This window comes from Primulina huaijiensis, chromosome 2 (assembly GCF_012295235.1).
Source record: "Primulina huaijiensis isolate GDHJ02 chromosome 2, ASM1229523v2, whole genome shotgun sequence".
Taxonomy (NCBI): Eukaryota; Viridiplantae; Streptophyta; class Magnoliopsida; order Lamiales; family Gesneriaceae; genus Primulina; species Primulina huaijiensis.
In genome coordinates, this window is record NC_133307.1 from 27,132,152 (window position 1) to 27,143,702 (window position 11,551).

General features: G+C 34.3%; 2 protein-coding genes and 1 non-coding gene across 7 annotated transcripts; all 3 read left to right on the top strand.

Moving 5' to 3' along the window:
- Nucleotides 1-777: 777 nt before the first annotated feature.
- LOC140971163 (zinc finger CCCH domain-containing protein 21-like) lies at nt 778-3,840 on the top strand. 4 transcript variants are annotated; one of them, XM_073433268.1, is made up of 8 exons: nt 778-1,193; nt 1,313-1,397; nt 1,596-1,736; nt 1,844-1,944; nt 2,637-2,825; nt 2,977-3,107; nt 3,192-3,291; nt 3,406-3,840. In XM_073433268.1, the coding sequence occupies exons 1-8, from the start codon at nt 1,119-1,121 to the stop codon at nt 3,619-3,621; spliced, it is 1,038 nt and encodes a 345-aa protein (XP_073289369.1). In that variant the 5' UTR covers nt 778-1,118; the 3' UTR covers nt 3,622-3,840. The 4 variants fall into 4 exon arrangements, with proteins under 4 accessions (XP_073289369.1, XP_073289366.1, XP_073289367.1 ...); XM_073433265.1 differs by having other exon boundaries at nt 779-1,180; XM_073433266.1 differs by having other exon boundaries at nt 779-1,180; nt 1,847-1,944.
- Nucleotides 3,841-5,082: 1,242 nt separating this feature from the next.
- LOC140961009 (floral homeotic protein APETALA 2-like) lies at nt 5,083-7,697 on the top strand. 2 transcript variants are annotated; one of them, XM_073419338.1, is made up of 8 exons: nt 5,083-5,554; nt 5,770-5,795; nt 5,886-5,916; nt 6,015-6,102; nt 6,197-6,342; nt 6,458-6,502; nt 6,598-6,701; nt 7,184-7,697. In XM_073419338.1, the coding sequence occupies exons 1-8, from the start codon at nt 5,124-5,126 to the stop codon at nt 7,315-7,317; spliced, it is 1,005 nt and encodes a 334-aa protein (XP_073275439.1). In that variant the 5' UTR covers nt 5,083-5,123; the 3' UTR covers nt 7,318-7,697. The 2 variants fall into 2 exon arrangements, with proteins under 2 accessions (XP_073275439.1, XP_073275436.1); XM_073419335.1 differs by lacking the exon at nt 7,184-7,697 and adding an exon at nt 6,815-7,029.
- A 2,456-nt stretch (nt 7,698-10,153) lies between these two features.
- Nucleotides 10,154-10,271, top strand: LOC140971921 (U5 spliceosomal RNA). The gene has a single exon (XR_012174395.1). It is a non-coding gene; the product is annotated as a U5 spliceosomal RNA (small nuclear RNA).
- The last annotated feature ends 1,280 nt before the right edge of the window (nt 10,272-11,551 follow it).

The window sequence follows — 11,551 nt, forward strand, 5'->3', positions numbered from 1 at the left end:
CACTCGTACATGGTTAGTGAAATATACATTTGAAATCAAAGGCTATTATTGCCTGATGATTAATGAGCCATAATGAGTTGGATAGCTATCGCTGACTAATTTGATTATTTCATGACTATAATTATTAATTTAATAATCACTAAAATAATTATTCTTGTATATAATTAATTTATTTCAGTATATTAAATTAGTTACTTAAGTTAATTAAAATTATATAAATTATTTAAACATGAATTTATTTATATATAAATATTTTGTAGAATAAAATAATCATGGCATGTAAAATTGTTGGGAATATTCCAAAGAGTTGAGTTGAGAGAAATGGTTTAGCTTTTTATTTGATCCACATATCTATTTTGGTATAAAACATGTTATAAAATAGAGAAATAGTTTTTTTTCCATCCTAATTTTCGGCTCCGAGCTAAAATTGGGCCTAAAGCCCAAACCTGCCCAACTATTTTTCAACCCTTTGTAATCGTAGCCCATCCATTCGGTTAATCATGTGATAGAATTTTTAGAAATTCAGATAATCCATTTAAATGAAACTATATATTTATTATATTTTACTGGAAAAAATATTAATCAAATGACATCTGAAATAACTAATTAAATATCTTAGTATATTTTTTAAAAATCAATGGTAAATATATTGAAATTAGGTTGGGCCCAATTTCTGGGCTTTATTGTGGGTATGGGCTAGATTTCACGTCTAAACAATTATTGGGTTCCGTTTCGGGCCTCGGGTCTTTTTTTAAACTTGGTAACCCGAACCCGCCCGACCCCACAGTTGCAAATCGCAATCACCCGCACCGAATAATTTCTGCTCACCGCACGGAACCCTCGCCCCCAAAAAACACACGTAACGCCTCTTCCGCCGCCGCCCCTACATCGGGTCGCACCAGTTTCTCCGGCAACGGATCATTTATCGTTTAAACATCTACTATAAATCTAAGATTTCTTAAATATCGTGGTAAAAATCATAATTTAAGGAGCCAAATAAGGGAGAAGAATGCCTCCGAAGCAGCAATTGAAAGCGGATTTGGCAAAGAAGCAGAAGATAGTCGAAGACAAGACTTTCGGGCTGAAGAACAAGAACAAGTCGAAGTCTGTGCAGAAATATGTGCAGTCTCTCAAACAATCGGTTCAGCCTAAACCAGATGCTACCAAGATCAATGCCCAGGTCGCGCAAGGATGTATAAGTTTTACTTTTGTTTGTATCTGGATATATGGTATTGTTGAATGTTCGATGGATTGTTTCTTTCTACGGTGATTGATTTATCTATCCGTGTATTGTTTATTGGAAAATTAACAGAAGAAGAAAGAGGAGGAGCTGGCGAGAGAGAAAGAGCTTAACGAGTTGCTTAAAGTTGCTATCAGACAACCTAAAGTTCCTGTTGGTAATTTCTTTTACTTGCTTTTGTTATATCTGTTATCCTATTTGGTATCGATATGATGCAGTTTAATCTTTCACTTGTTAGCAAGGATAGGAAGAATTTTGTGATGGTGGTGTGTGTGAGAGTAGTGTGTTTACGTTCTTCCTTTTGTTGTGGTGGTGAGGTTACCTGGGTGGCTTATCTTTGATGTTTTGCATTTAGGTGTGGATCCAAAATCAATACTTTGTGAGCATTTTAAGTTGGGACAATGCGCAAAAGGGTTCAAATGCAAGTTCTCCCATGATTTGAATGTGCAGAGGAAAGGCGAGAAGATCGATATTTATAGTGATAAGCGCGATCAAGGTTTGGTCTTGATGTATTAATTGCAGCATTCAATTATTTCCAGTCATTTTTTAATAGTTCCTGACCTAATTTTCAATCTCTTTTAATCGTTTTCTTTGCTACAAAAGAAGATGGAAAGGAAACAATGGAGGACTGGGATCAAGAGACATTGGAGAAGGTTGTTGAGTCCAAGAGCAATGAGTACAACAAAAATAAGCCTACTGACATTGTAAGTGTTTGTTTGTTTGATTTCCTTTTTATGAATTTTTGCTTGGAACTATTTTTACATTTCCCTTTACTTGATGTTTCGATCCACGCACAATAATTTTATTATCAATTCTATACTGTGGGTAAGTTATGGATGTTATTTGCACGACTTGTGAGGATGAGCTTGTGTATATTCAAGTGATGGCTAGATAATACGTTTCTCTATTTTTTGATGAACGGTCATGACAAGCGTATATCATTTGGTCTTGCATGTAAACTGTATGGGATGAGAACTTAAGACTTGCATGAAGATTAAAGTGCTGGATCTTTAAAATTCTAATTGTACTGCAGAATATTGGGATGAATATCATCCCGATAAAGAAATTAGTTTAATAATGAAGGCTGTGTTCTGCTGAAAACAGAGTGGAATTTTTCGACTCATTCTGTGAACAGACAGACATGTTTGGTAATGAAAAATGGTCTGGTTTCATAATTTGTTCAATTTATTTATTACATGAATGAAATTAATTTTTTTTTACTAGATTGGCGAAAGGAGGCTGTGCGTACTTGATTAGCATACAACACGCTCCATTCGGAAATCTGTTTTTCGTTTTTTTTTATTGTACAATTCCCTTGCCATGCCTTGTTTGTTTATTTTTTTTGCAACTTTAATTGACAAATTCGATCCTTGCCTTTTCTTGTCATTCTTTGTAGGTATGTAAACACTTTTTGGAAGCAGTGGAGAAAAAGCAGTATGGTTGGTTTTGGGTTTGCCCAAATGGAGGTAAAGAATGCCATTACAGACATGCACTTCCTCCTGGATATGTTTTAAAGTCTCAGATGAAAGCTCTTTTAGAAGAGGAAGCTGAGAAACTATCAATAGAGGAGGAGATAGAAAACCAGGTAATCTGACAATGCAGTAACAAGTTTTGTTTTCATCAGCAATTTTATGTTATAATCTTATATTGTAGCTCCGTCAGTTCCTTAGCTTCCTCGCTCTCTCCTACTGATAATTTTTGATTCTATGCTATATGGTATGATACTCGGTTGGCAGCGAGCGAAAGTGTCTACTACAACACCTATGACTCCAGAGTTATTCATGCAATGGAGGCAGAAAAAGATGGAGGAGAGAGAAGCTGGCCTGGCTGCACAGAGGGCAGAGAGAGCCAAGAATGACCGCATGAGGCAAGGCTTCTTGATTGAATGCTTAGATCTTTTTATATTCCCATAGGTGTAGTATTTAATCAATATTTCTGCCTTGTGTCGCAGTGGTCGCGAGCTTTTTCTCTCTGATTCTAGCTTGTTTGTTGATGATGCTGAGGCCTACGATAAATACCAGCGAGAAGAAGAACCAGATCCAGAGCAAAAGGTAACTTTCCTATGCTTTGTTCATATTTCGTTATTTGTTTATTCTCCATGACTCTTCTTCTCTAGCTAAAACCCCATCATTTTATCTGCTATTTACTACAAATTTGATTAACAGACTCAATTGCAAGTCAACAAAGATCAAGCAATGGATGGGCCTAGTTCTTCAACTACACAGGACACAAGAGATAATCCCGAACATGACAATGATAATGGTTATGATGACGACGAAGATGATGATGATCTTGACATGGATGAACTAATGGAACTGGAAGCCAGTCTTTCGAGAACAACGTTACAAATCAGGGAACCAGTTGACAATGCTCGATCCTGAACTCAGCAGAATACCATCTAAGATCACATTTTTTACTCGACTCGAGTCCTAAATAATGCTCAATCACGACAAGCAGCTGAATTCGTCTTGTTTTCGTGGTTGTGCTGATATTAAGTTTTGTAAGGTCGATTATCTTGCCAACTCTGTCAGAGTAGTGTCTTTTTAATCCTGATTTGAGCTGGAAGTTCCTTGTTATAAACTCATCCGGAGTATCGATTCGATTGTTTTCTCCTTACGTTTTACCGTGTACGTGTTACTGTTTAATCTGTCTCCCCTCGTCCTTCATGCTAATTGCATTCTCCCAATGATAAGTTCAAGTTTTTTGTACACGCGCACACACAGCAAAAGACTAATTAGGTCTGGAAATTATGATTCTGCTCTAGAAATAAAAAGTCCAAGTAGTAAATTACCATCATTCTGAAACACAAGTAATATACACACAAAAGCAAAATAACCAACGATGGTCGTAGGCCGTCTGTCACAAGCGGGACGGCTTGTAACTTGTCATATAATTCGTCAATTATTAGTTATATTAAGTGAGGTGGGTTTGTCTGCAACTCGTCACAATCCAACGTTTAGTTGGGCGGAGGGGGCGGGCTGTCTGTCATTTGGACGGGTCAAGAAATTGTCCATCTAACTCGCTTATAGTGGGATGTGGATCAGCTCGATGTGCCTAATTCATTTTTATGGTTTATATAATTATTAAATTATATTTCTTTATATGTAACGTGAATTTTGAAGATTAATCTCCAAGCAATATGTCAAAAAGACTTTCAACTAATTTTTTTCTCAAAATTCGCTCTTAGTTGAATTAAAATCCCAAACTTTAAATTCCCGAACTTTGATTTCTTTTGCCAGTCACTCTAATAAGAAGATGCTATAATGTTAAACATGTCATCTTTATGTTTAACCATCCTATTTATCCAATCATTTTAATAGACTGTTTTAATATAAATCCTATAATCTTAAAGTTCATAAGCAACGTATATCGGTATATGATATAAAAAAATGTTAATATTTCATTTGACTTTAATATATTCCGTTTTACTACAAAAGTTACAGAGATGATATTTAATATTACTTAATAAAGTATATCAATGTTCGTAACTAATTTCTTGTGGAGGATATTCCAACAAACTTTTTCACCGTAAAAAGTAGAAACACGTTATTAAAACTGTCGGGTCTCCCTCTCTATGAAAATACACGCTTTAATTTTTTTGTGAAAAATATTTTTTTCCCCTTAACAACGAAAACTAATAATACTTTTAACTCCTTATGAATTGATATAAATTCCATTATTCTTTTATATATATATATATATATGTGTGTGTGTGTGTGTGTGTGTGTGTGGTGAACACATACCAAACATGTATGTGAGCTAGGATAACATCATACATATAACAGATAAAGAATCGGTATCAAAACTATATATATTCCTTTCTTCTTCCCTTGCATTCTCATTCTCTTCACTCGACATTATTAGCATTCGGCGCCATTTGGAGATGTTGAACCTTAAATTGACGATGGATTATCCATCAGTCTCCATCATCGACAATTATCTCACACAACCTGGCGATCATAACATGGAATACTCCGGCAGCTCTAGCTCCTCCGTCGTTAATTTGGAGACCTCCGGTGAAGAGGACTCTCTTCCCAATCGTGCCTGCGGTTTCAATGTTTGGAAGAGCAAACGACATGAGGTGGTTGACGACACTGAGAAATCAAGCGGTGGTTACGTGATGAAGGAGCTCTTCCCGGAGAGCGCTGGAGCGCTGGTGTTGGATCGATTGGAGAATCAGCGTGGACCGGCGGAGCAGAGTTTTGTTGCCCAGCAGCTGGTCAGGAAGGGGAGGAGGGGGCCGAGGTCTCGTAGCTCTCAATACCGTGGTGTGACGTTCTACCGCCGCACCGGACGTTGGGAATCTCACATTTGGTAAAGTCTCGTTTACTTCTTCGGTTACAGTTCGTAAATGAATAATCCAAAATCGATCGGAAGCAAATTTTTTCGTAATGTTGCGTGACGGCTGACGGAGAACGATTACTAGTTGTTGAACTTACATTTGTTCCTTTGAATTTGATTATTGTGGCTACTTGAGCTAGAGTTTGTATCCACTATTTGATTTGAGTTTTCTTATGTGATTTGTGCAGGGATTGCGGTAAACAGGTTTATTTGGGTAAGCTACCTTATTAGTGATTTGGCTTCGTTCCATTTAGTTGTATTGATTTTCTTGAAATCCTTTGTTTAATTAAACTTGAATTTGTAGGAGGATTTGACACTGCTTTTGAAGCGGCCAGGTAAAAGAGGTTTCAATTGTTGCAAGTTGAGGTTAAGTTTATGGATTGGCTGAGTTGTGGTTGATGAAATTGTGTGAATGCTGATACTTCTACTGTAGGGCGTATGATCGTGCTGCGATTAAATTTCGTGGGCTGGATGCAGATATCAATTTCTTCGCTGGGGAATATGAAGAAGATCTTAATCAGGTTGTTTGAGGATGCGATTTTGTGGTTTGATCCTCTCTCTTCTCTTCATGAGCTGACTCTTGTATTGAGACTTTATACTTTCTTTGATCCACAGATGAAGAATTTAACCAAGGAAGAATTTGTTCACATACTTCGGCGCCAGAGCACGGGGTTCTCCAGAGGGAGCTCAAAGTATAGGGGAGTTACATTGCACAAATGTGGACGATGGGAAGCACGGATGGGACAGTTTCTAGGCAAGAAGTAAGACGGCATCACAAAAACTGAGACCATTTATGAAAGGATTGATATGTTATTAATCATGATGATATACAAGAAATGGTGTGATATTCATTGTTTTTGGTATGTTGCATTGAAGGTATATCTATCTTGGATTGTTTGACAGTGAGATAGAAGCTGCAAGGTGAATGTTCAAGAAACATCACTTAGTGAAGCCTTTTTCATGTCTAAATTTGTCTGAGGCAGCTGGTTTGATCTGCATCTGTTGATGTTGATTAGGGCATATGACAAGGCTGCTATCAAGTGTAATGGAAGGGAAGCAGTCACCAATTTTGAGCCGAGCACATACAACGAGGAGATGAACTCCGAGACGAACAATGGAGGTAACCGTAAATTATTTTTAATCCTACACGCTCGAAATATTGTCCAAATCTTCGCTTTAGACCTTTGAAAAATTTCTTGTTTTGATTCACATGTTGTCCTTGATTTCTCTTAGATGGAAAAGACTATGATCTAGATTTGAACTTGGGCATAGCTCCTCCTCATGTCACCGATAGACAAACTTGTAACCTCGAGACGAGAAGTTTTATGCTCCACCTTGGGTCAGAGAAACTGCCTCAAGATGAGGCAAGGGCAATTGTTTAGATTCAAATACAGAGTTTGCTTTCTCATGATTTTGTTCTATAAGCTTGAATGTGATCTCTCATTGGGTTTCTCATTTCTTACTGCAGAACTCTGAACACCCTTTATTCTGGAGTGAAGCAGATTCCAATTTTCATCCCATATATAAAGTAGTCCATTCTTGCTGTTCCTATCCTTCATTGTGTAATAACTTCACTTCATTCTCAACATCTGTTTTGTGCAGGGAACGGTTATAGGAATGAAGGGCGTGGAAATGAATTCTTTAGCCAATTGGACGGCTTGGACATCCCCCGATCATTTTCATGGCGTTCATCCCATACCTTTCTTCTGTGCCGCAGCATCATCAGGATTCGCTAACGCAAGTTTCGCAGCTTCCAATCCAAGTAACTCATCCCATCACAACTACTCGATGATATATGAAAGCAGCCGCAACGTTTTGAGCTTGTCTTCCTCGTCACACCGACTCGCAGAGGATATCTAGAGTTTGTGTACTAAAAATACAAATCCATACACATATGGTGGTAAAAACGCTTTTAGTTTCCGTCCTAAATAGCAAAGCGTTTCACAAATCTGAATATGAATCATCAAGTCTTCCACTTGAAATTTGAATTTCCAGTCTCAGCATACTGCTGCATTTGGCGATTTGTATGGTAAAACTCATGCAGATGTAATCCATTTCTTGTTTCATTGTACTCAAAAGATTTTTGCTAACACCAGTAAATTCATGGATTGAAGTAATGTATTGGGTTGAGACAACACTCGAAATTTAGAGAAATTAGTACAATATCTTAAAAACAAAAGGTATGTTGTCCAACTTTTTCATTGATTTTAGTATAAATTGTGTAGAATTTATCGTATATACCCCACATTATCAATGGACTTAGCTAACATTATTAGATAAAACAAACATTTATTTCTCAAAATATAAATCAAGCATTGGTCCTTTAGTGTATAAAATAATATACTTTTGGTGCTGAAATCATATAAACTAATATACTATTTGGCACGTGCGATGCTTGTAATTTCCAAGTGTAAAAACCATAGTCTAAAGAGGGTAGGGGCCAATGCCATCGCAGTTGATTCATGGGTACTTGCAATGGAACAGTTCAAACTGAAGGTTGATTCCCGTCCTTTTCCTTTTAACATAATCGTATTATTTTTTGATATAACAATTCTTACTGTACATTTTTTTGGGTACAACAATTGTCATTTCCATTAAAAATATAGCTGTAAATTTTATCAATATACTATACGTTCATGAGAATCCCGACTCACTCAAATAAGGTTTTTAAAATTATGCATTTTTTGTCTCCACTTTGACATCACATTTAAATGAGAATGTTAATTCCAAACTTCTCATTCTTATATTTAATTTAACAACTAATATAAAAATCGGCATAGACGAACGTTTATACGCCAATTGACCGCTTCAAAAAAGTGCTAATCGGCCACCTAGGCATCTAGACGGACTAAGGCGGCTGAATATATTTTTTTTAAAAAAAATTATTTGAAAAGTTTGTTGGGTTTTTAAATTTAAAACTCAATTAAACTTAAAAATAAGTTTTTTTAGCTGTTTAAATCAAAGTCCAACGAAAAAGTATTATTATTGCTATATAAATTTAGATTAATTAAAATAAATACAATAATTTTATAATCATTATAGTATCAATAATTATTATTTTATTATTAATAAATAATAATAATAATAAATTTTTGTAGCTATTATTTTTAATTTAGTTAAAAATAATGATTTGATTATTAAAAATAATGTCATTTCATTCTCACGTCTCCATTTTATTGAAAAAAAATTGGGTGAATTTCAGTCAAATTTAGTGCACACTGACGAACTAGGGGTCAGCTAAAACAAGGGTCTGTTCATTTTTTAAAAATAAAAATAAAAATATGGCTCAGGGGTAGGTTTTTTAAAAATTAAAATAAAATTTAGCTACTTCATTTTCTCCAAACTCCCAATGAACTAATATGTCGAAGATATATATATATATATATATATATATATGAAATTTGAAGTTTTTTTTATATGGTAGATGGCGATTTCATAGGTCTCGAATCTAAGATTTCTTTATTTAAAGGGTGTATAGTATAATGTGATACTTGATTTGTGATATAATTTAAAATATTCGAATTTTTTTTAAAGAATATTCAAATTTTATTTTCAACGTATTACAAATAATTGGAACTAGGAAGACAGACTCAAAAGGAAGTATAACAATAATAATAAGTGAGATTGCAGCATCCATTAATAGAAATCGCACTCAAACACACAACTTCCATAAAAAGTGGGATTTTTTTACATGACTTGTCAATTCTACTTTTAAACACTAACCTTTTCTCTTCTCTTTTCTTTTCTTTTAAAAAAGAACTTTAATCTGATTTTCTCCACGCCAATGGGCTCTCGAGAAAATCCAGAAGTTATTTAAATGACCTCTTATCATTGTTACATGAGTTGAAAAATTTTACTTTTACTCAGCAATTTCGACTTGTTATTGTCGTATTTATTGGGAATCAAAATGCATCATTTATCACAATTTTTAGTACATATTAATTTTTTTTTTCATTTTTTTGCAACTATTGGTGATATTACGTCTAGACCAGTCTATTCAAAATAAAAAAGTGGAGGAAATATAATTTAGAACGAGTTTGGATGGGGATTTTTTTTTCTATCAAATTTGAAATGGCTCCACACCCCAATCATTTCAAATTGAGGAATTTAAAATCTTCTTGCCAGATCCGAATTGACTATTATTGAAGATATTTTGTTTCGAATTTTTATTTAGAAAATTTTTTTAAAATACTCATAAGATATTATTTTTAAAATTCAAGTACATCGTGTCCATTAATTGCATGTACATATATTTATATTAGAGAAGAGAATAATTTAGTGATAATAAAGTGATGATCTGGGAAATGGGCTTATAACCACAGTCCAGTTCAGTTGTTGTCCAGGCCCATAAATTTTTCACTTGACAGTTGGACAGCCGCCCATTTCAATTTTTACCCTATCTTCGAGATAGCATCCATCGACTTCGGATTTAGGGATTTGAGGATTGAAAGTTTGAAGCTAAATCGAGCTACAGAGTGTCACTTTGGTTTCGTCCCACATCGTTCAACATAAGTAAATGGAATTAACTATGAGCTATAAAATAAACACAAATCTCTAAATAAAAATTCACGCAGCCGTGCGATAAACACATAGCGAACTATTCTTTCGCCTTTTACTAAAGAATACCGTGTGTTTGTCGTCTATAAGCGGCATACGCTAATTTTTGGAGGGGTTGTTCCGAAAGGAATACCCCCAGCAAATCTGAGTTGCAATTTTTATCTATTAATAATAATAATAATAATAATAATTCATAATAATAATAATAATAATAATAATAATTCATAATGTAAAAATGATTTTGATATAATATAAAAATAATTTGATTGAAAATAAAAAATTGTTCGAATAGTTCTTTAGAAGTATCTAGTTATTTAAGTACTGACAATACCGACCTTTTTTATTCGAAATGTTTCCACTGACGAGCATCTGATAATCACGTACAAATGATCAATTCATTTTAATAAATTTAATTAAATAAACCTGACAAACCTAATAAATAGTACTTTGGTTAAATATATATATATATATATAATATAATTGCTCAGCAGCGATAAGATCAGCGTGAAGTGTAACGATTAAGCATGAAGTGGAATTAATACGTCAAGATCAAGCTACGTGAAGTGTTACTATTCAACTTTTTATGCTTAAGATTCGTGATAACTGCTTCTAAAACATTAAAATAAATAAATTTTATGTAATAAGTATTTTGAAATATATTTACTAATAATGGTAATAGTGAATGAAATCATCTACACTATTTTGTGCTAAATTTTTTTGTTGTAAAAATGTAAATACGACATAATTGAACCTTAATTTTCATTGTCTGACAAATAAATCGTTACGAACTTGAAATTGTTAAACCATATGCATTTGAATAAAAAAAAATATGACTTAAAATGGAGCTGATGATTTTATTCCATACTCGTTAGTCAAAATGGAGCACATATGTGCGGCAAATTGCATTTACCAACCTTGTAAAAATCAAAATAAAAAGCATAAAACACCCTACGTAAAACTATATTTATTTCTAAACCCTATGTTTTTTTAAAAGTAAGACACATTTTCAAAGGATTTTAGCCTATCAAAAGCTCGAAAAACTACGCGCGGGACGTGAATCGGAGAGACGGAAAGAAAGCTTTCTTTGAAAACTTGAAGGGGCCGAATGTTGCTGGTGTTTTGCTGCTAAAAACCGAGGGTTGCTGCTGAAGGGATGAGGGAAGGGGGCGGACAGTTAGTGTAATTAGGGTTAGGGTTGGTTTAGGTAGGGTTTAAATGGAACTTGCGTGCATAAATGAGATCTAATAAAAATAAATAAGTTTAAAAGGGTTTTGAGTCATTTAGCATTAAAATAAACCCATCAAGTCCAATTACACTCTCGAAAAATATTTCGTTTAGGTACCTTTTTGAAAATATTGTTCGAGCTTTCAAAAAATCATCTGATTCGCTAAAATTTGCATACCGATTAAAAAT

Excerpts from the sequence above, each read along its gene's own strand:
- LOC140971163 (XM_073433265.1), top strand. The coding sequence starts at position 1,010 with ATGCCTCCGAAGCAGCAATTGAAAGCGGATTTGGCAAAGAAGCAGAAG. Across the intron at positions 1,398-1,595 it reads ACAACCTAAAGTTCCTGTTG|GTGTGGATCCAAAATCAATA; the intron begins GTAATTTCTTTT and ends TTTTGCATTTAG. Across the intron at positions 2,826-2,976 it reads AGGAGGAGATAGAAAACCAG|CGAGCGAAAGTGTCTACTAC; the intron begins GTAATCTGACAA and ends CTCGGTTGGCAG.
- LOC140961009 (XM_073419335.1), top strand. The coding sequence starts at position 5,124 with ATGTTGAACCTTAAATTGACGATGGATTATCCATCAGTCTCCATCATC. Across the intron at positions 6,103-6,196 it reads ATGAAGAAGATCTTAATCAG|ATGAAGAATTTAACCAAGGA; the intron begins GTTGTTTGAGGA and ends TTTGATCCACAG. Across the intron at positions 6,343-6,457 it reads GGACAGTTTCTAGGCAAGAA|GTATATCTATCTTGGATTGT; the intron begins GTAAGACGGCAT and ends GTTGCATTGAAG.